Source organism: Mus pahari, chromosome 15 (assembly GCF_900095145.1).
Source record: "Mus pahari chromosome 15, PAHARI_EIJ_v1.1, whole genome shotgun sequence".
Taxonomy (NCBI): domain Eukaryota; kingdom Metazoa; phylum Chordata; class Mammalia; order Rodentia; family Muridae; genus Mus; species Mus pahari.
The window spans coordinates 63,203,205-63,226,942 of record NC_034604.1 but is presented as its reverse complement, the minus strand read 5'-3'; the positions used below and the strand labels follow the sequence as shown (position 1 = coordinate 63,226,942).

Sequence of the window (23,738 nt, the reverse complement as noted above, 5' to 3'; positions counted from 1 at the left end):
TCCACGTGTATGGACTGAAGTCTGACTTATTTGAGAAACTGCCAAACATTCCAGGTCATGCATTTATATTTTAGAGCTGTGTCTGACACATGGATGTCTTTGAAAATATCACACCCATGTACCATAAGATAGTTAAAGAGGTAACTTTGCCCTGAGTCACTGGTGAAAACTCATTTATAATGGGGACTTGAGGCACCCACACAGAGTTCTCTAAAGAATAACAGAGTGGTGCTTCTACACAGTACAAATTATTAAAAAAAAAGAAAAAAAAGACAAGGTAAGTTACAAGACTGGGAAAACCAAGCTTAGAAGAGTTGGGGCATAGCAAGTTCTGCTTCTGAGATAAAAGATTATGGTAGAGATGGAGAGAAAAAAAAAACACAAGGAAAGGAAGAATCAGAGAGAAATACAATAATGAGAAATGTTTAATTAATTATAAAAACTAGAAGATGGGAAAGAGAAAAAGGAAAATCATTACTGAGACTTTTTGGACTCTTCTAACTTCATGGAAAATGGAGGATAATTTAGAATGTGACCCACAAAGGGTTAACGCTAAGTGCAGAGACTATGAAGGAAGAAAAACAATCCCCAGAGTTTAATGGGGGAACCTGATGCAGTCCATACTAAATCAGTTATTTTCAGAGACACACTGAAAATTAGATGCTGAAACAAATTAATGAGATTTGTAACTAGATTACTTGTCAATGAGACTATCTGGAAAACTGATGCTATCGGAAAGTTAATAAGAATACACCACAGAGAACATCAGTGATGGCAAATAGAGTCCCGTAGAAGATTTAAGAATCAAGCCCTTGATCTTCCTCCAGCCACCATTGTCCCTCCTGCTTGTTAAAAAGGTTCAAGGAGAATGTGGTCCATTCCAGTGTTGCGGTCTCCCATGTCCATCCTCTTCAATGTTTTTGTTGTTTAAATTTCTGATACCCAACTGAGAGTCTATTGATCATGTAAGAGTTATAAACATTCACACTGGTGATGTTTGTTATTGATCTATGGGTTGGTGATTTGAAGATTTACAAATCTAAGAATTAGTAGTATACACTAAGAATGAAATGGCGCTACAGGCCAAGGTAGTGTTTCATAATCTCGACAACTCATGGCCATTGTGACAGATAGTTCATTACCATGGAGTTTCCTGTATAGATGTTTACTAGCATCTCTTGCTTCTACCCACTGGACAAGAGTAGCATCCATATCCCAGCTGTGACAACAAATATGTCTCTAAACATTGTCTAGTGGATCCCGAGGGCAGCCTTGAACCCAGTTTGTAAAGTGCTGATGTACAGAAATAGAAGACAAAGTAACTTCCATTATGCTAAGATTTCAGCGGCCTCAGAAGGCTTCACCACGCAGCACTGACTGCCTCAGAAGGCTTCACCACGCAGCACTGACGCAGTCAGTCTCATCAGGCAATGAGGCCTCTATCCTTCTTTTTCAAACATCTTGGTCAAGTCTTTCCAAATTTAAATTTTCTACAAAAATCCATTCCAAAGCTTAACCACAAAGTCCATTCATTGGGGGTAGTTCTCTGCGTGTGTCTGCGACAAGCAGCAATGAGCTATGGGATTCAGCTGTAAAAGCCAAAACTGTAAAGGGTGATTCAAAGACTTAAAACTGGTAACAGTTCGGGGGGGGGGGGAATGCATGGAATTGAAACTTCCTCATCACACAGTCTGTTATAACATAGTGGAAAACAACAATGTTCACTGTGTTTCCAAAAGGTTTTGGAAAAGGTTTTGATGTGTTTCCAAAAGGTTTTGCCTTCAGTGATAATATGGTAATGGTCGAATTACATCCAAAATAATCAGGGAAGCCTCTCACCCTTCTAAGCTAGCCCCTTTTAGCACGCAGTCAGCCAAACATTACAGGCTGGAGCTGCAGGGAAACGTCACTATTTTCAAGATAAAAGATGCTGACTGCTTTTGGATATTCAAATTATTCCCAATCAGTGTCAGAGTCTTCAAAGTCACTTCAGTGAGAGATTGTCATATGGCTAAATACTGAAATTACAATGATAACTAGATGTAATAATTCAATAGTTTCACTCTCAGTGGGAAAACTCATTAGGATACATTACCAGAGACCTTACTCATTTACCCTTTCAAGTAAGAATCTTAACTCTCTGAAATTTGCTAACTGGTCAAATTAAGAACGGGAACCTGGGCTCTGTGATGAGCACGTGGCTCTATCACTGGGTCTTCTTATGTGATCTATTGAGGCACTGCTTTAAAATGACCTTTCTCTCTGAACAATGACACTGTGTTGATTCATTAGAACATTTTTCTAAGATGTGCCTGGTTTCTAACTTGACATTATGGTTCTTATGCAACTAATAAGCATCATGTAAGGGCTTCCTCCATACGCAGTGAACACTAGTAGGATAAAATCATATCATAAGGCAAAATTATAAGATATGATTTTAAAAAATGAAGTAATATAGGGGAAAGAAAAATAACACGTGGACAAATCTTCCAAGGATTGAAATTCTAACACTTCACATGTCATTCCAAGCTTTTGCATCCATAACTTCCCCAGTTTTGACTATGCATCCTAGACAAAGTCAGAATGGATAAGTAAACATGTTACCATGAGATATTCCAATTACAGTTGGTATTTCCCTACACTTTCACTTGAATGCCTCCAAGTAGGGGGTGGAGGAAGATGCAATCTGAAGCTTGATTATTTGTTCTTTAGTGAAAATGTGCTAAAATTTGAGTTGTTTGTGGTTTATACATTGGAAAACAAGAGAGATAAGAAACCAGCCACTCCCATCACTCCCCTCTGCTCCTCAGGAAAGTAAAGACTAAGTGACCATGCGGTGTCATGTGCTCTAGGAACAACTAAGAATGCATTTTGAAACATCAGAACTTCTATATCTGGAATCTTTGGGCTATCAGGGAAGAATATAAAACTTTTTTTCTTCTTCTATATATGCAGTGGTTGAACAAAGGAGAGGAAATTTTTTCTAGAGGACTCCAGAAAAAATTTCCCCGATCAGGACAGAGCAAAAGTAATAAATGTGAAAACAAGGGAAAAAAAAAACATTAAGAAGAACAGATGAAGTCACAATCATAGACCATAGACTTTCCTTCACATTTGTGGGGTTTGAAGGTGTCTCTGTGTGTGTGTGTGTGTGTGTGTGTGTGTGTATCAGTGTATATGTGTGTATCAGTGTGTTTGTGTGTATATTATCAGTGTATTATCAGTGATTGTGTTTATGAGTGTGTATCTGTGTGTATCAGTGTGTTTGTGTGTATATATCAGTGTGTATATCAGTGTATATGTATGTATCAGTGTGTATGTGTATATGCATATGTGTGTGTATAGCACATGCAGGTGGGCATGTAGGTACATGCAGCTGTGTGTGCACATGAAGAGGCGAGAGCAGGATTTTGGATGTCTTCATCACTCCCTGCCTCAGTACCTTGAGACACAGTATTTCTCACTGACCACAAGGTTTTCGTTTATTGAGTAGAGTGGCTGCCCAGCAAGCTGTTGGGATCTGCCTGTCTCCCTTCTTCATCTTCTTCCCTAATGCTGGGGTTACAGGCACACACAGGCATGCCCAATGATTTACATGGGTGCTGGGAATTTGAACTTAGGTCCACATGTTTGCAAGTACTCTTGCCTATGGATTCATCTTCCCAACCTGAGGGCCAATCCAATTTTAATTGCATGTTACTGAACAATGAACTCAAGTCTCATGTGTCCTCCATCCCATACCCGAACCATGATCTAGACATTTTATTTTCCTCAATGACAGATTTAACTATGTAAGTTGGTTCTTGGCCGGGGTAGTTCTTAAGCCTAGAGAGAGTTAGATGACTGATTCCTCTAGGACAGGGAAATAGCTGAAGGTCAGTTAGTAGAATCCATGGGCAGAGTGGAAAAGGCTTACTGAGCAAAGGTGTGATATTACACAACTGGACAGCTCTCACTGGGCTGTTGAACAACGCGGAATGAATGGCACTCGTACGGAATTAAAATTTAAGAAGCCAACGGATAGAGACATTCCACGGTCTGCTATTCCTAAGGCTCCACAGAAAACATAAACGTTTCCTACAGGCCACCATAGGTCAAAACTGACGTGGAAATCCCTGACATCTCAGATCCTTCCTACTCTTCCCTCAGCAGAGCACTCTGCAGAACTTCAGACAGAACAGAGGAAAAAAGAAAAAAAAAGACTTTTGCCACTGCCATTTCGGAGGCCCTGCAACTCAGAAATCCAGTGCTTATGAACCAAAGGAAGCTGACGCTGCCGTAAAGAAAACAGAACAAAACACAATAAACGAAGGGACAATGGCAGAGAAGGCTCTGGAAGGTTTACAGAGGTGATCTGCTTCTGTCCAGCCTTTGATCAGAGAAACAATAAAACTCGAAGAGTAATAGGTGAGAGCTATTTTTGCCTCTTTTCTGCAGAGCCCTTGCGTACACACAGAGATGAAAACTCATAAACCAGCTAGCAGTGCTCTGCCCGTCCCCGGGAGCCTTCCTTACCAAACGTTCATGTGGATGCAGGCTACAGTAGCTGCTGGACTGTGGGATATGAGAAGAATTGCCCAGCATCCCTCCGTAGCCGGGCTGATTCATCCCGCTGGAGGAGCTCCAAGGGTCGCTACTGTGGTGGCCATCTGCAAAGGACAAAGAGAACCGTGACTTTTCCGAGGCGTCCAGCCTTGCCTTTGAGAATAGGGTTTTCTTCATATACTTGAAAATAACCTCCCGTTGTGTATTCATCTTTGTGTTGCTTAGCTGATTACATCACGCGACAGTCATCGTTACTTTTTTCCCAAGTGGCTTTTTATATTGTCAAACAAACAGAAACATTTAAGTTTGTGTTCTTAGCAAAAGAGAAAAAAGAAATTAAAAAAAAAATCAACTGGAAAAGAACAGAACTGTTTCTCTGCAGAACTATGTCAAGCAAGCAAGGTTAGTTCATGCCCAAAGAAACACTTCTTTCTACCCAACCCCTACTTTTATGAAAGTAACCTGAAAAGTTAAAGCATTTCTAAACTTTGGGGTGAAAATAAAACAGTTGGGCCCTCACAGAATTGGCATAGTTGCAAGACTGAAGAACCTACGCTGAAATGAAAAGAACAGCCCATTTTTAGAAGGTTGGACTTCATGTCTGTGCTGTGCACAGTACAGAGAATTAATATTGGCATTATCTTACGCTAAGTGGGGAAGAGGATTTTCAATATTTCTGCCCCAGGCCATTTTGGAATTTAGTATGTGCTACATACAACTATCGTAAGCTCTCCCAAGCAATATGAGGAGAACAGGCATGTCCTAAGATAGATATCACAATATAGAATAAAATTGGCAGCCTCTGGATTTCATGAATATATGAGGTAAAGAGTTTGAAAATAACTCATAGAGATACATTGTTTGAAAGTCTCTTTAGTGTGGAGGTGACCTCTCATATTAATAGCTGAATGGAAGCTTCAAGATTTCTTTCACTCCCTGGTCCTGAGGTTATAGTTTGTGATCGTTTAATTTTGATTTCTCAAAGAAACCTAAGGGCTAGAGACAGCCTGAACCACTTCAGACTAATTGACTAACTATCCCCTCTCTTAGCTTTTGAACGAAATAGAGTACTGGATTCATACCAGGCCATCAGCTTGACGTTGGAGGTATATAGGCATTCCTTGTTGAAAACAAGCTCATTTCCACAGTAACATGTATGCAACCGTAGCCTTCTGAATCAGGCACATTTCATCTGACATTTTATTTCATGAAGCTGTCTCTCCAACCCCCAACCCCACTGACTTTTTAAATTCTGGGGTTAGAATTTCAGAATCAGTCTGGCCAAAGACCACAGAAGAAGTGGTGGTGGAGTTCCACCTTTAAGAACTGTGTACGTTATGCGAGCCCACGTCTGTAATGCTGACAACTGTGGACTTGTAACCAACGGATTAAAAGATACAACATAAGAGATCCCAGTAGTGGGTTTAAAATATGCTGGCTGGCAACCCCACTACCCCTCTGCATCAAGGAACATTCTTCGAAGCCCTTCCGTGACTACTTTGCATCGCACCGAAGGACTGATGTGTGTGAGAGAGAATCATTAGGTCACTGTTTCCACCTAGTCTTGCCATGTGGAAACTTAGTGTCTTTAAAAAGTGAACTGGCCTTGGTGTGTGTGTGTGTGTGGGGGGGGTGTTTGTGCAAAAGAACGTGTGTTCAAGCACATGAAGGCCAGAACTCATTCTTCTGAGACATCGTCTCTCACTGCACCTAGAGCTTTGTGATCTGGGCAGGCTGATGGCCAGCAAGCTGTAGAGACACTGGTCTCTACCTCCCTAGGATGCAGGCTCTTGGAATTTACATGTGCATTTAGGATCTAAACTCAAGTCCCCATCTTATCACAGCAAGCACTCTCCCTTCTGAGCCTTTGCTCCCAACTCAAAGTTAACATCCCATAGACATTAGATTTAGTAGCGGATACGGAAGTTTAAATGTCACCTTAAATTTAAATATGAAGTTCGAGACCCACTAACACTTGGAGTGGAATATGCATCTGACAAATAAATTGAGAAAATGGATCACTGAATAAGCGTTTTCCTGAAATTCTCTGACAACTCGATGCATGGGGTGGCAATACACTTTGGATTGTTAACACAGCATATTCTCCTTATAAAAATATGTATTTTACATAAATTATGCTTTTCAGAGTAAATTAATATTTATCACATCCCATGATCTTGGCATAATGTTGTTTTGAAAGAATAGAATTAAATGTGTGCAAATTAATTGTGCTCATCATAAATGTCAACTGAAGGGATTTTTTTTTTGAGTATTCATATGCAGAAAAAAACAAATCTGTTCCCATAGTTTATGGGATGAGCTATGGAAACGCACCTACTGCTCTAATCTACCGGCCTTTTTGCTATGCACACAGTTCAAGACAACAAGTTTCTGAGACACACAGAGGGATTTCATTCTTCTGTCCATTTCTTGATGAAAACCTGACTCTTGACATACATAAGGAACCCTTCAGTTGGCAGCATCTTTCAGCATCTGGAGGGCAGTTTCTCTCACTGTTTATAGCCCAAGGCAGTGAGCCCATTGTCATAGAACGCACCCAAGTGACTAGTCGCTGTGCCCCTTTGACAGTTAGACCTAGGTCAGGTCACAAAGACAGAGGAGGCCTGTGACCATGAGTTCAGAGAGGTGTGCAACAAATTCTCCCCAATCCCAAGGGACCTGTTCGGTTCAGTTTTAATAGACTTTCGGTAGAATTTCACTCATGAACCAGGCATGAAATGAGCTGGCATGGGAGGCGAAGGTGAGTCTCCTCTATTCACAGCAGTCTTGAGTATCCCTTCTGCAATCTCAGTGAGACACCAGGCAGTTCCCTTAGAATTGCTGCCCTGAGTGGGTCCTCATTCCTGTATGTCACTGTCCTGACAGTCCTGTCCCTCTGCATTGATCCACGGTATACCCAAGTAAGGTATGCACATTTAGACAATGTAAGAGTTGTGTATTTATAGGAGTTCTTGGTGAACCTTACCTCCGAGCTCAGGGTATCTTGGGACTAAGACCATTGCCGCTGGAAGTAAGTACCCTAAGCATGGCGAGGATGCAATTCGCAGCTCCTTCTTCTGAACAGACCATTTGTCAAGTAGTTGGTGTTATTTTTATGATCCTGGCTTTTTCCAGTTAGTAAAAAGGAGCTAAATGACCAGTGACAATAGTATAAGCTCGAGGGATATAGCGCCAGCTGTTTTTGACTAAAAACAATGGGTAAATGAACCGAGCACACAGCCACTGTCCACCACAAAGCTACAAACCCCTGCTGTGTACTCTGTGTATGCCCTTCAAATTTTTCTTTTACCTTAAGTCAATTAGTACGCCTCAGCACAACTTTCACTGTGCAGCATTCCCGTGGTTCAGTGGGTCACCGAGTCCTCAGTGGAACTCTTGTTCCCCCTTATCCACTGCTAAGTGGTTCAAAACTTTATCGATGGCTAGAGCCGAGGGGCATCTCTTTTCCTCTTGACAAAAATACAAGCTCTTCAAAACATACCCTGAGCTGGATGAGGCATGTCTAAACATGCGCATGTTTGCAAGAGGACTGAGAGATTGAAGACCAACCATCTTGGAAGACCAACAAGGCATTCAATTTATGTGAAGCAATTTAATTTTAACCTATCACAGATGAAAGGACTTTAATGTAAGAGAAAAGAAAAAGTCTTCCGGTAGGTTCTACTTAATTTGGTAAGAACTTCAGTTCCTAAGAAGGGAGACAGTTTCACTCCCTTCTGCTGCTGTCTGTGATTCCATTTCTTTTACCCTGTATGTAACACTAAACGGCCCGCGGATTTCAAGGTAGGCAGGGAAGCACCTTACCTTGCATGAAGAAGGAGCTAGGGAAAGTGCTGGCTGCTGGCTTGGACGAGGGATAGCCTGGCGAGTCCCTGTTGTAGTCGGCAGTGCTGGCTGAAGGAGCGTAGACCTGAGGAAGGAGAGCCACATGAAATTTGCTTTCAACCTTGATCAAAGCATCTCTCCATCCATGATTTGGTAAGAAGCTGGCACAAAATGCTAAATTTGGATGCTGTAAGATTCTAAACCTGATCCAGTCCTAGAAACACTGCCTCCTTTGAATACAGAAGAGAAGCAAAACCAAACAAAACAAAACAACCCAGTGCTGTGTATTTGTGTCAACATAAAATAATCAGGAATGAGATTTTCCAGTCCAGGCGAGAACACTGCAGACCATGTCTCAGTGGTAAATAGGCTCTGCAGGCCACAGAGTGGCCCCCGTCGACAGATTCCTTTCTTTTTTAAACACAGATGGCCCGTGAGCATGTTAGGGGTAAAACAGAATGCTTGTATGCAGTCTCTCCCTAAAGACAGACCGAACCTCTACCTTTCAACTGAAAATTTCACTTGCAATGGAGAAGGAAGGGAGAAGGTAGGCAGTTGGAGGAAGGAGAGAGAGAGAGAGAGAGAGAGAGAGAGAGAGAGAGAGAGAGAAAGAGAGAAAGAGAGAAAGAGAGAAAGAGAAAGAAAGAGAAACAAACAAGAATCAGGAATGAGGGATACGTACATATATATCTTGGACTATTAATCCACACAGTGTCTGCAGAGATGCAGGAAGAAGGCCTGAATCAGCACAGGCCCACCAACAATCAGCATGTACACAGGAAGAAGGGGCTGTCTCTTTTTAAGTGCTTATTATATTTCTGTGTACAATAAACTTTAAAAGTGTGCCAAAACCCTAATTTACTTAACATTCGTTTACTGATCCTCACGGGGCTTGGGGAAGCAGCTCCTTTTAAAAATAGCACTTGTGTTTGCTTGTTTGTGTTCCCTTGAAGCAGGACAGCATCACAGCGGAGCATAAATTCATAAGGTATAGTTTAACTTTAATTGGTTCTCTCCCTTGCCTTTTCTGCTAAATACAATCGTTTTCTTTTTTTTCTTTTTTTCATTCCCATTTTCTTTTACTCTAAAAGTTCCTCTCTCCAGATGGTCGGAAAGACTGAGTGGCTCATCCTCTTGATGAAAATGGATACCTTCCTGCCTCCATTTTGAAGCAGGCAGCGGCTCACAAACTTGGCAGTGAGCCTACACTGATACTCACAGGTCACAGAGAGAGGAGAAGAAATTCCCCAACAAAAGGGCAGCGGCGGGATTACAAAAAAAAAAAAAAAAGGAATTAAAAAGAAAAAAATTTTCATTTTTGCTACGTATATCACATAAACACCCTAAAAATTATATAATTCTTTCAGAAGAACCATGACTCATAACATGTAAGCATTAATACTGGGGTTTAGGATTTCACAAAGGGTAGGTCCACAGAGACAAATGTGGGAAATGTGCCTCTGCATCCATACATCAAATAAATGCTCCACACGCCCTTGAAAATCTGGAGGTCCTGGACATTAAACAAAACAAACCAAACTAAAAAGGGCCATTCATGCTGTGGACAGAAAGGATGTTTTCCTCCTCAGTCATGGAGGGATTTAAGCACCGTTTTTCATAGTTTTCCATTTTATAATTCTTGCTATTACTTACATGGATGGATGTTAATTTATTTCTATTTCTATTTCTATTTCTATTTCTATTTTTATTTCTATTTCTAGAGGGTTCGTAATAAAGGACAGAGGAAGCACCACATCATTTCTGAAGTATCTTTAAGAAGCAAAGAGTGGAAGGCCGGGCAGGATCCAGCCTGGGTCTTTCCTGGGAACTGTACAGTCAACAAACAGGTGGTGCGCTACAATTCAGAAAGAGCCCAAAAGGGGACTAAACGGGTGATAGAAAGATTTCTCCCACAAAAAGTGCAAAGTGATCATTAAGTTAAGCCACCCCATTCAAGTGTCCGAGGGTACACACTGGCTGCTGTAGGTTCACTTGCCTCAGCCTGGTACTCAGCTGGACCATCATCAGTCTTGATGTAAGCTGCCTGCACAAAGTATTGCCTTGCACATTTTAGAAACCAATGCACATTTACTGAAAAAATGGCATTTCATGTTATTTAACTGCCTGTGTGGTAAAAACTAGAATCAACTCCTTGATGATAATTTATAGCTTAATATTAGTAATTACTCTACCACTACTACACTTAAACATGCACAGTAGAATATCAATACTTTTAATCATAATATGGTCTCTCTCTCCCTCCACACCCCCCCATCTTTAAATTTTGGTGAAATTATTTTACACCTTTGAGGAAAGATAAGAAAAAAGTTGAAATCAAATTTAGGTATATATAGGACTCTAAATTATGAATAACTTAAAATAGCTAAGGGTAACATTGTTTAGGAAAATTCATGGATACCACCTAGTTGTGAAATAATATCTGCAAGATGTAAAGATTTTAGCATACACTTAGATGTGTAATTTCTGATATCCTGATATGCTGTGGCCAATTGGAGACTTGTTTTGTCTTGAATTTCTGGGACAGTTTCTCTCTCTTTTGTAGCCCCAGCTGTCCTGAGACTTGGCATACAGACCAGATTGGCTATGAACACAGAGATCTGCCTCCCAAGTGCTAAGATGAAAGGTGTGCCACCACACCAAGTGGAGAATCTTTATACAAGATGAACATTTCTGTTAACCAGAAACAGAACACATGTTTATGATTTTTTGAAGATAGTTTCTATGTATCTTCTAAAACACAAAAGTGTTTATACAACAGCTTACAGCAAAGGCATGACCTCACTCTCTCCCCCTTAGGGAGGGCATTTTCTCACAACATGTCATTTTAAGGCAAATGACCTATATTTTTGTTTCTATAAACTAATATTGCACAGATCTGCTTTTGAGAAGTTGACGGGGCTTGCTTTGCTTCAGCTTCCCACATTCTATTTATTTGCTTAGAGCTGACTGACGGTGGCTCTGGGGATGAAATCCGAGGCATAGCACAACTCAGGGGCACATTCTACCCCTTGGCCAGGTGCCAGCCTCCATGCACAAGGAAAACATGAGTCTGAACATTCATACAATTAAAAAATGGAAGTTCAAGTAACTGTCATAATACGCAGAACCTGCTGGAGCCCCACACTTACTTCTCATTCTTTGTTTCTCATCTTTTGATACGCAATCACTTAGAGTGGCAGTGCAGATACGTGATGATGTTCGCATCAACAGCAATGATAACGTCCACACTGTTTTAGATTTTAATGACAATGACAGCCAGTGGGCAGCTGCTCTGCTTCTAGTTCACGTGACGATTGTCAGTTTCTCAATCTTGGTCCATGTGGCAATTTCCATAAGATCATTTATATTGATATTAATTTCAATAAGAACTCATATATTTGTTTATTATTATTATTATTATTTCTAGGTCTGTAGAAAGATTACTTATCTAACTGGAATTGTTTAAATATCAAATACCAGGGGAGAAAAAAAAATCAGCCTAAAAAAAAAAAAAAAAATCAGCCCAATTTGAAAGGGAAATCCCCAAATCTATGTAATCTATTTGAGAGACCTCAATAATGAAGCAAAGGAAAATGTCATGAGAAACAAAAGTTCCCAGTCCCCCAGGAAGGTAACTTAGATCAAGAGGATACTGGACTCTCATTGTCCCCTCAAGAGGGAGGAAGGAAGCGTGAAGTATTGGCAAATTAGAACTGGGAGTATTGGCTGTAGCTAAGAGGCCATCAGCCCTCCACTCAAATCGTTTGGTGAGTGGAAACCTCATGGATAATAGAGTATAATATATTTCACACCAAAGGTCTGCACCACCATCCTGTCTCGCAGTCCCAGATTTGAAGTAAAAATCACAGAACCAAAACTTTAACAATAATCTACAGGTAACCCTGAACCAGAGCATGATGGGAATATAAAAATAATTGCATTTTACAGATAGAATTTCTACTGTAGTGTGAGAATGATTGTAAGGTGCATGAGCTCTCGCTCAATGGCCATCAAGAAGATGAGAGTCTGAGTTCATCTGTCCGTTAGAAAGAAAGATCAAACAGGAATGCCCACCCACAAACCAACCGGAGGGAGTGTGGTCTGTAGCCCTTTTCCCTCTTAGCCTATGGGCTTCAGCTAGGGAGATGTAATCAGAGCAAGGATTGTAGTTTGTTCACAACCTCTTGTAGTTTTTGTGGTTGTAGCCCATGATGCAGTTCTTCTACCTTTCACAATGATGAGGCGGGGTGATCTTATCAACAACAAATGTCCTTCATTCATAAAGCTGAACGATGGTAGAGAGGGAAATGGACCCACTCACATGAGCCTGGTCTGACTGTGTGTTCCACCATTCAACTTCTAACCTCTTGTCTCCCAAGTCCTCTCTGTGAAAGGGGAGCAAGGAGACCTACTATGCATACTAGTGAGAAGTGAATTGTACCACATGTGTAAAATAACTAGAATGGACCCTGACACACAGTGAGCATGCCAAAAAACAAGCAAACAAACAAATAAACAAAACAAGTACTTGTGTTCAGGTCTTGTTGCCACTAGTTTTCTTAAGTGTACAAATGTAAGTTAGAAAAGTTCACTCTCGCCCATTGAAAATGTTCTGTATGATGATAAGACAAAGACAGCAGCAGAATTGGTCAACGGAGTCTGTTCTCTGTTAAAACTTCCTTCTTAAAGATGAGGGAGTCTCCATTTTAAAATTTCATATATTTTACATTACAATAGAAGCCATCATTTTCCTCTTTCCCTTCCCTCCCTTCAGCCCTCCTCTGAATTGATGGATTCTTTCTTTGATTATTATTGTCACATACATGTCTGTATGCATACATGAACATGTAAACACAACCTGCTGAGCCTGCTTTTTGTTGTCCGCATGTAGGACAAGACATTCTTAACTATCAACATGAGCTACACTTTTAAGGCAGTTTACAGAGAGCCTTGTGGGAATCTGGATAATCTATTTTCTTCTATAGCAGCTTTATTTGCATATTGTAAAGCAAGCTTATTGTGAAACCATGCATATGATAAGTAATGTGCTTCCTGAAGGGGAAATTATAACTCAGAAGAGCAGAGAAAATGGCTGCAGACCATCAGGCAGTAGTCACTGCATGCCATGGATGATAGCCACTATACTGTACAGAAGGTCTGTGCTGTCCCTTAATGTTACCTGATTCTGCAAGTAAAATGTGAAAATGTTATTTCCGATGAGGGCTGTGATAGGCAAAACTGCCTGAGGCAGGAACCAAAAGAGCACAATGATTTCAGATCCTCACCGGGAGTTACTGTATGACCCATGATGGACAAAATTGTCACAACAGTGCCCCAGGTGCCCCAGTGATGGCTTGGCATCTCGGTGCTGCTCTACTCCCTCCAAGCTCTGACCTCAGGAGATCTCCCACTCCTTCTCAACTGGGACAGCCAGGCACTCACACAAGAAGCATTTGGCATGTGCTTCGGGTCCAGTGGCCTTGGTGCGGCCTTTGAAGCCTCCTAGCTGGTCATCACTCAGCCAGAAAGCAGAACCTCAACCCCTACACTATTTCTTTCAAGGAGATGGCTCCCAGATAGAAGAAAAAAAAACACCTGAAGGGCAAGATGGCATGTAAATCCACAAGAATGAGATGGGCAATGGTAGGTCCCATGTGGCCAAGCTAAAGCGAAACTGTTAGCTGACCCACAGAGAAATAAGAGGAAGATGAACTTGAGGAACCAGTCTTGAGACTAGATATGCACAGGCTTGGCAGGTCCTGGAATTACTCAGCTGTGACCTGGACTCACAGGGTTCAAATTTCAAGTGAACTCTTATGACTCATTGAGAAAATATGACAAAGTGATTTGTCTCCTGGAGCCTTGGTTTCCTAGTTCGTCAAATGGGGCAGTTATCACCGTGAGGGGGAGTGCTGACCCACTAATCATCATCCTTAATAAATCACAGGCACCTCATAAATGCCCGGAATTTACACTTTGTCGGACGTTTCCTGCTTGCCTTCCAACAGTGTGTCTCGAAAAGTGCTGTCCACCATGTTTGTCACTAGGAACCTAAGGTTATTTTGACTTAACTTCGTGAGAATGAAACAATGTGCATCTGTCAGTCACACTGGCCATGTCTCAGATGCTCAACAGCAATAGGCAGCCATTGGTTACCATACTGGACAGCGTCAGCCCAGAACAGTCTCCATGTAAAATGTCCTGCCAAACAGCGTTAGGTAGAGGCAAGACTGTCCATAAGGAGTGTCAGGGCATATAGCCACCCGCTATAAGGAGATCTACCTCAGCAACCACCGCTTAGCTATGACTCACTTTCCCCCAGGAAGCAGAAGCTGTCTTAGTGAGCTGGTGATGGGAGAGGCAAATGCTAGATCTCCCTGGTAAATGTCGCACCTGATGAGTTAGCTGATGGAGCACTGCAAGCAGTGTCTTTCTAATTTTTGAAGTCCTTTGTATTACTGCATACTTGAGTCCCTTTTTTTGTTCTCCTTTCATAACCATCTTCTAAAATGACTGCAAGCTATGCCATGTAAAGCACACATGGAAGAGGAGCTGTGAGCCTAGATCTCTGCCTACGCTGGGAATGAAGCTGATGAGCCCCAAGTTCACTTTGGGCTACTGACGGTTCTGATGAAGGAATTACATGTACTATTGGTTTTATTCTTTAAAACAGTAAAAGGCTTCTACGTTTTCCTAATTAGTTTTCCTATTACAGTGACTGGGTCACCTTACCCTATAGTCTCTGGTTTTGGCCCTGTTTCCCTCAGGACAATCTTTTACATCAGTTCTTTACAGATGCTTGCTTTCTCTTGTCATGTCACCTCTATACCCGCTGTCCTCTGTCGTACTTCCTGGCTTCATGCTTTCAAAGCTCTACTGAGTGCAACCTCATTTTGCGAAATGGGCAGCAGCTAGAAAATGTCTGCAGGTGTGCCTACAGTAAGGCAACTCTTGCTGTATGAAGTACCCTCTTCTAAAAGCTACTCTAGCACCCAGACTCGAAATGGCCCAGCAAGATAGTAAGGAAAGTTAACAGACTCAAATGCCAGCTCAGCCACATGGAAAGGCAATTAACCACACAAGAACTCAAAACCTCTGAGACAAGAGCAAACCCCAGGATGTACATCCCTCCAACTGATACATTGTCAGTCTGCACTGCGAATGCAGGGAATCTTGAAAGATGAGGACAGGGGGACTCTTCCTCCACATCCAAGTGATGCTTGAGGACCACACTGCGATGCAATCGCAGCAGTTCCATTTGGAGAGAGGCAAACACTGATGCATACGAATCTCTATTGACACATCGTACACATGGAAAAACGCATGCGGGTATGAGATGATGACATTGCAAAGATCTTACTTCTAACTAAAAGCCTTAAAATTTTCAAAGGAATTATTCAAATAGTTCTAAATATTCTTAACTGATTCGCAGTGAAGATTTTGATTTCCCAAACTATGTTTATTGCCATTTTGGAACTCAAGTGGGAGTGGGTAGGTCATGGGAGAATATTTCACGACTATTCATACATATATAAAATTAACCAAATATATGTGATACATCTATATACTTTTTGCTACTAACAGAACAATATTCTCTTTCCATTCTATCAGATTACATCACAAAACACAGGAGAAAGAGAATCTACATGTATTTCCCAAAGGAATTCTTTGAACATATTAATATATTTAAAATAATTTCTCACAAGCATACATCCACACACTCGGTCAGAAACATCACATATCAATGCCCCTTCCAAGTAGTAGTTGAACCTTGATTATTTCATGAATAATGAAACCTGAAACTAAACCCTTTAATTTCAACCAGTAGATTTGTTTTTTTTTTCCTCACCAAGCAAATTTTCATTTTGGGGTTAAGGAGCAAGAGATCGACAAGTGTTTCTATCCCTTCCTTGCTTGTGTCTTTGTCAATCAAAGGACAAGTAGGAAATACCAAGAGGATGCAGAAGGCAAATGGAGAGGGGGGGGGTCTCAGTAGTTCCCAGACTGCAGGGGGACAGAGAGCAGTCAGTACCTTCCTCTCTGTGCCACTGTCCCCAGCCTGGTAGGACCTCTGTGCCCACACAAATGACAGCCTCATCGATGCTAAAGGGTGTGCCTTTTACTCACAAAGTCCAGCAGGAGCTGCAGCAAACCTGGCGCTTGTTACCGCCAGGCATCTCTGCCTTATTTGTTCTCTCTTCCAATAAAAAGGCAAGGCTATCGCTCTCCCACTCTTTCTCCTATGGATAACTTTGGAATATTTCCCCAAATCTTTGAATCACACCTTTGACACATATAGAGATGTCCTGGAGCGGGGAGCTGGGTGGGGGCACACCAACAGCGATAAAATCCCTGCTTTCATCCATAAAGAAGCACACTTGAGACAGAGTTACTACTGCTAACAGGGTAGTCACATTGCACCTCAGCTGTTTCCGATGACCAGTGCTTTCAGAAAGCATTTTCCACTGGGGTTTACTGAAACCCTGAGGCAGTAAAATGGCCAGCAGAGACTGGGTAGGTTTTCTCTGCTATGATGTCACAAACACATTTGAGAGTCTGTCTGCACATACCATGCTATTGAAATCTCACAGACACTCCAGCCGTAAGACAGGCATGGGTTATCAAAGAGAAATAAAGGAAAGCAGTTAATAATGGTGTCTTCTCTTTGACACAATTTTCCACAACTGCAAAGAGATCCATTTCCAAGGCCTGCGAGAATCCAAGTTTTTGTCACAGCTGACAGGGCCAACTGACGATGATGCACACTGTTGACATGTTACTTTTGATAGGCCAGGCATGGCTCCAGCCAAATTGTGCATATAATTTTGTTTCATTCCCTTAGTCTATTGTTTTATTCCCATTCCAGTTTCATAGATAAGGACTGTGAGACCCAGAGAGTTGAAGTGACTGAAGTGCTCAGTGTCATGGTTATGACATAATTATGATTCAGACAATTAAGTGGCATATTTGAGATTCACAATTGTGTAGTCCTGTTTCAGTCTTGACACTTGAAACAGTGTGATGGTAAGTTTTGATGGTTGTGCACTCTCCAAAGTGACTGATGACGTCACTCCTACCAAAAGCTTTGCTGAGTCCTTGCCTGGCAGCCATTTTGCTCACAAAGGACACAAGAAGGAAGTTTTTGACAATGGGACTCTTGGGAGCTGCTACAAGAAACATGATTTCCGGAATGAGGTTGTAGAAAAACAAAAACAAAACCAGCAGGTATACAGACAGAGACAGAGACAGAGACAGAGACAGAGACAGAGGGACAAAGTCATCTGCTAAGAGTTCCATGGGATGTAGTGATTAAAATAACCCAGGACTAAATACAAGGACAATAAGAACATTATCATCCATGTACTAAAAGACAGTGTGGACTGAACCTTGCATGTGTGCACTAACCTCTAGCTCCAATACTTCATTTTATTTCTATAATCGCAGTTTTCCTGCACTTGGCACTAACTGAGCAGACGATGTATTTGCTATTGCATTCAACTCGGTATATGACAAAAATGTCCACTGCCAACATCGTGAGCACCTTAGCTTGAACTGCAAGTGTCTTAGACTTAGGAAGTTACTCTCTTGAAAACACTGATGTGCACCAAACTGGGTCCAGTTGAATTCAGACTACTTCCTGATACTATTCCTTACATCACTCATTCCCACGGGAGTTGGCTTCATCACAGGCTCAGGATTGGCACAGAGAAACCACTGTGGATGCTAAGAACATCACAGCTCTTTAATATGTTCTCAACACCTAACTAAGTTGTTACCCAACTTCTATTTATTGCATGTTCATCAGAAAAATTAAAGGTAATGTTAAGAAGATCCTGATGAATGATCAAACTATGTTTCGTCTCTCTGGTTATTTCATATCTTCAATAGTTATAACTCTATCATAGGTTATATCTTTATTTACACTAACAACAACAAACTCTTGATCTCCAGGTATGTATAACAGACCATCTCTTCTCTCAATGCTTTCTTCACCTTCAGCAGCCAAATGGTATTTTTCTGATGACAAGTAGTGTGTCATTAGGAGGTGTTGAAACAGCAAAATAGTGTGTGTTGTATCTGCCAATAAATCACTCTGTGACCTCTAAAGATACCTTTTTTCTCAGTTATGTAAGGGCTGCAGATCTTCCCCAGGAAAACAATTTCTGTGACTCTACAATAATGACAGAAATGAACTCTTTCTTCAATGGTGATCATTGCCTTTTATCTTATACTGCAGTGGCCTCCAAGAAAATTGTCTAAGGCTATTGGTGTACATGGCCACAGAAATAAGAGGGTTAAAAAGCAGTATTCTTTTTTTAAAAGGCAAATGTGTTTGGGTCTATGTGTGAATGCATAGTGCCTACCACAGAGGTTCAATTCTTACCAAATGTGCTCATGGTAGCATGAATAAAAGATTACATATGAAATACATATCAGAGTACGAATAATATTATAACAACATAGGGAAAGATGGGCATTCCTTGGCTTCACCAGAATAGATCTCAACTTCTTGTTGCATTCATTATTGGGCTTTCTTTAGAAAAGAAATTCTAGGAACACCTTTCTCTACTTCTTCCATTTGAACCCTAGTACCTGGGTTAATGACAATAGCATAGAAATTTATGGCTGTGGTGCAACTTAGAAAAGGGAATAGCTCAAGTGTGGGTACCATTAGGAGAATAAGTCCATTCCACTGTCGAAGACCTAGGTCAAGGCATATGACTATGAAGAATAAGAACCGGAAGCTCTGGAAATATTTCCATGACCACAAGACCATTATTTAGTACATCTTCCATCACTACCCATCTTTTGGAAGCAATGCTACAGTTCCTTAGAAAGGATGAGAGGAAAATGACAAAGGAATGAGGAACAAACAGGGTGGAGAGAGAAGGGGGCAGTGGACGAGAACATGTGAATGATTTTATACTTTGCCCTTGGGAACCCCTAAAGGAGAAATATCTGCTTCTCTGAACCCAGATGCCTCCAGTTATTTTGCCTCCACAGAGTAAATACAAATGGCCACCATTCCCAAGTGGCCAATTCGTGTTAGGAGATGAGAGGAGGCACAAGGAAGTTGTTTCAAACACAAGTAGAGCATCACAGTTTCAGAAGAAGAGACCCAAGAGAGAAAGATGTCAGTGAGGTATGTACTCCAAGGGAAAGTGAGACGCTTCGAGCGTGCAGAGGCCTTGGTGACTACACGCTGTGTGCTTGTATACACACACACACACACACACACACACACTTTCACATTCAACTTAACTGCATAAAAGAAAATTAGGTAAAATTCTATGGTTGATCTAGGGGTCTCAGAATGATTGTGAGAAACAATATGTCTCTATAGTTTAAACCTTGAACAATTATCTATCCAAGTGGTGACCATCCTACTCATGGTGTACCATTTCAAGATATCAGGCAAGAGAAGGGGTGTCTAAACATCCCTGTTGTCATACAACTGAATGAGGCTAGGAATCAGGCTATATCCTATATCTTTTCAGTCCAAACTGCAGGTGAAACCTACCAGCCCTTAATCCAAATGGCCTTACAAATTATCAATGGTCTAGGCGACCTAAATGATATAAGTAAATGATATTTCCTGATGGAGAGTAGAATTACCAACAAACTCTATGCTATGTTTTGAAGCATCTCATTTGACACTGACTGATGTTTCAAACAGACGCCTTTGTCTCCTGCGTACCAAAAGAATTGTTATGAACACTAAGTCTCCAATCTGCTCGAGTTCCAAACAGCCATGGTACACTGCAAAACTATTACTCCATCTCCCCTTTCACTGAGCTGAAAAAAAAGTAGGAATTATCTTTTTTTTTTTTTTTTCCTGTTAAAACATATGGCCCTAACTACTTTCAACAGAAAACAAAGGCATGAAATAATTACCAAATGTAGGACACTCTGTGGCACAGATTGAAATGAAAAAAAAAATTGGTATGCAAATTGTCAACATATATAGCCAATCATCTTACTCTCTGTTACTTATTTCAGTGCCCACCTCTCCCCCATGTTTCCCCACGCTAAGGGAAAAGTTTAGGTAAAGTCAATCAGCCATAGTTCCCCAGCTTAAATCGGAGCAGAGCTTCCAGCTAGCAAAAGGCTGGAAGCTTCTGTATGTACTAAAGACATGTGGGGAAACGATTCAATAAGGACCAAGTTATTCAAAAATTTCTTAAAGGAAGTGAGGGATTAAGGGCCTAATGTTTCCGACAAGAGATCATGCAATAGAAAAAAAAGGAGTCAACAATGATTAGCGTGTGTGCTCAGGCACATTCAAAATATACCTAAGTTGGTTTTCTTTAATAGTGAGATTACAGATATTTTTTTCATATAATAAAAATTTTTCTTAATTTTAGAGATAAATAGTTTAAAGATTTACTACCAGTGATCTTAATAATATTCTCAAATAAGGTCACTATAAATAAATGTAAACAATAATTTCTTTAACAGTACAATCACAGTACATATGCTCCTTTGAGTTCTAAGAAATGCAATTTTTAACAAGCATCTTATTTTGTTTAATAATCTTGAATTTTCAAAGTAGAAATGTAAAAATCCAGCTGATTTCTTAATATGGAGAGAAGGGAAACAGTTAAAAAATGTCAATCTTTGTTCATATAACTAGCAAAGATTAGGTCTTCTGTCTGGAACTTCCTAATCAATAGGCAGATAGATTTAAAAATTGATATGCATGTATTAAATATAAAATATGTATATGTGTCTGTGTATAAGATGATGTCAAGGATGAGAACTTATAAAACATGGGCAGAAGGATAGAAAAGAGCTGCAGAATGGGTGGGAAGTTTCTCTGGGGACGAAGGTAAGAGCTAGTTTGCCATGATGGTACAGCATCCTGAACATACCAAATATTCCTGAATTGGTTACTTCACACTGGTTAATTTTAGATTATATAAATTTTATCTTAACTAAAAAAAAAATAATAATCCACCAGCCAACCAACCAAAATACCTGAAATAATACATACCAGATCTATAACTCGCATACCATTCCTAAGAAAAGTTCAGATCCATGTATAGGAAGACAGATCATAGACCATAGTTCTACAGTGCTCAGGTTTGCTGTCATTTTCTAGACAGACAATGTAGGCAAATAAAGTAGCTAGCGTTAGGCACAGAAAATGCCTTTCCACTGGAATTCAAACTGTCCTCAAACTAACGTTACTCACAACCTCTGTCAGCAGGACCTTTGTTCTCCCCATCTAAGGAAATGAGCATGTATTTGTTTCTACTATTGGTCTTACAGCAGTAGCCATGAGGACTGGTCACTGGAAGCAGGAGAGCATCATTCTGAATTTGGCTCTATCACTAAGGACTTGCCCACAGGTAGGCCATCTACTCTCGGTGTGATGTGAATGGGACTATGTTATGAGAAGGTCAGATCTCAAGATATCTTGCTTGCACAGCCTGAAAACATTTTTGACAGTTTTCTTCAATTGAAAAACCTCTTGATATGTAGGCATTTTATTCCTCTCTTTCCCCCAAACAAGTCTACGGAGGAATTGGGTATTTGTGTGTGATGTCAGGAGTGATGTGGACCAAATAACCTTCTGACAAAGACTATTTCAATAAATGTTATGGGAAGGTTGTAGCTTCTTAAGCTTCCTTAGCTCTTTACTTTTAGAAATGTGTATCTTTTGTGAATTATACAGTTCTTATCTCCCAGAGAATACAATGGCCCTTCAGGGTTGTTTTAGAGGTTGCATTTTTAAGGATGACCAAAGCGAAGGCTCTCTTAGAATAGAGAGTCAATCAAGTGTACCAAATAAATAAGGAAAACACAGTACAGGAAACAAACCCTCCCTGCTTGCAAGATTCATGCATCAGATTGGCAGCATTGAAGGGTCTCCCCAGAATCCTTCATTGCCTCATTCAGAAAAACTGTCTTCAGAATCATGAATGAGGTTTTTAGGGGACCATAGGTAAGAATGCCTGTCCTTTCATGAGGGAGAAGACGTCAGAAAGAGGTCTTTAACACAGCTGATAAAGAAATTAGGTTGGCATTGTACAGCTGTCCCCAAACTGACCTGCAAAAGGCATCCACCAGCATAGGGTCTATGGATCTGACTTGCTGTGTTTGTGGTATGTGGAACTCAATTGTTCCAACCCATCTTCTCAGAACAAGACTGCATGAAGCTACAACCAGTCACTACCTGATCCACCATTTTCATCCTCTTTCCCCACTCCAGTCTGAAGCTAAACCAGATCCATAAGCTAGGGAGTTATGGAACACTTTGGGGGTGTCTTCTATATGATGAGAATGCAGAACCAGGGTTCACTGGTTAGAAGGCAGCACAGAAAACAACTCCTAGTTCCATGCACTCTCTAAAAGAGTGCTCCCTTTCCCGCCTCTGTTTTCAGGGATGCCCCACTTCCACACCCCTTCATCTGATGTCCAGACCATGATTCTGGCATTTATACATGTTCCCCCTCACTGGTAGCTTGCTTTACCCCAATATATTTCATGCAGCAGGTTGGGTAATTGTTTCTATTGCCACCCTCCTATTTTCCCTAGTAAACAAGAGGTCAGGTAGTTATCTTCCAGTTAATATTCCTGGGGTTTGCTGCCTTGATTCCCACTTGACTTCCATTCCTCCAAGTATGGAAAAGGTGCTCTTGTATAAGCCCCTTCTAAGATCCCAGTTTTCCCCTGATCAGCGTTATTAGAATACCCTAGAGATGTCTATGACTTTCTTCTATCCAATTTGTTTAGTTATAATCTAGCACTTGTTCATGCTAGACCTGAACTGAATTTTCAGTGCAATTGCTTAGCTGTCCTGCAAAATTTCCAGCCACCCTCAGAATAAAGAACTTAGGAAAAATACATTCAAGTATTTTTTTTTAAAGCATCCAAAATAAATCCTCCCTAAATAGGAAAGATGAAATCTACTGCCTCCTAACTTCAAACTGATAATCTTAAGTGAGAAAGCTAGTCCAAAGAGCAGATACAGGATTTCAGCCAAGTGCATGTCAAAGACTTACAGTTGGTGGAAGAAGCCTGAAGCTCGGGCTATTTTTGTTCCCTGAATTCCCCGTGTTCTCCTCCTGCACTCAAAAGCCAGATGCTGAAGCACACAATATCAAGGAGAGAGGATACAAGGGCTCTGAGGGTTCTGCAGTTGTCCCAGGATTCAGAATCCCTAATGTTAGCGCTGGCGAGTACAGTACATAAGATGAAACAAAAACGTCCACTTCTCCTATCTCTTCAGAGTTCAGGCAGAGAAGATGGCAATGACTCTCAGCTAGGATCTGAAAGAGGTAGTGTAGCATCCAGCATCCATAACTGCACAGCTGAACCAGGAGATGGTTCATGGTCATCAA

At 40.9% G+C, this 23,738-nt stretch overlaps 1 protein-coding gene across 27 annotated transcripts in view; it reads right to left on the bottom strand.

Annotated features, from left to right (window-relative positions):
• Tcf4 (transcription factor 4) overlaps window positions 1-23,738 on the bottom strand; it is a 347,041-nt gene that overhangs the window by 47,001 nt on the left and 276,302 nt on the right. For all 27 annotated transcript variants that reach the window (XM_021214215.2, XM_021214219.2, XM_029547088.1 and 24 more), the window contains 2 exons: window positions 8,371-8,476; window positions 4,516-4,649 (listed from right to left, as the gene is read on the bottom strand). In XM_021214215.2, the coding sequence (XP_021069874.1) occupies window positions 4,516-4,649; window positions 8,371-8,476 (240 nt within the window). The remainder of the gene's footprint in view (window positions 1-4,515; window positions 4,650-8,370; window positions 8,477-23,738) is intronic.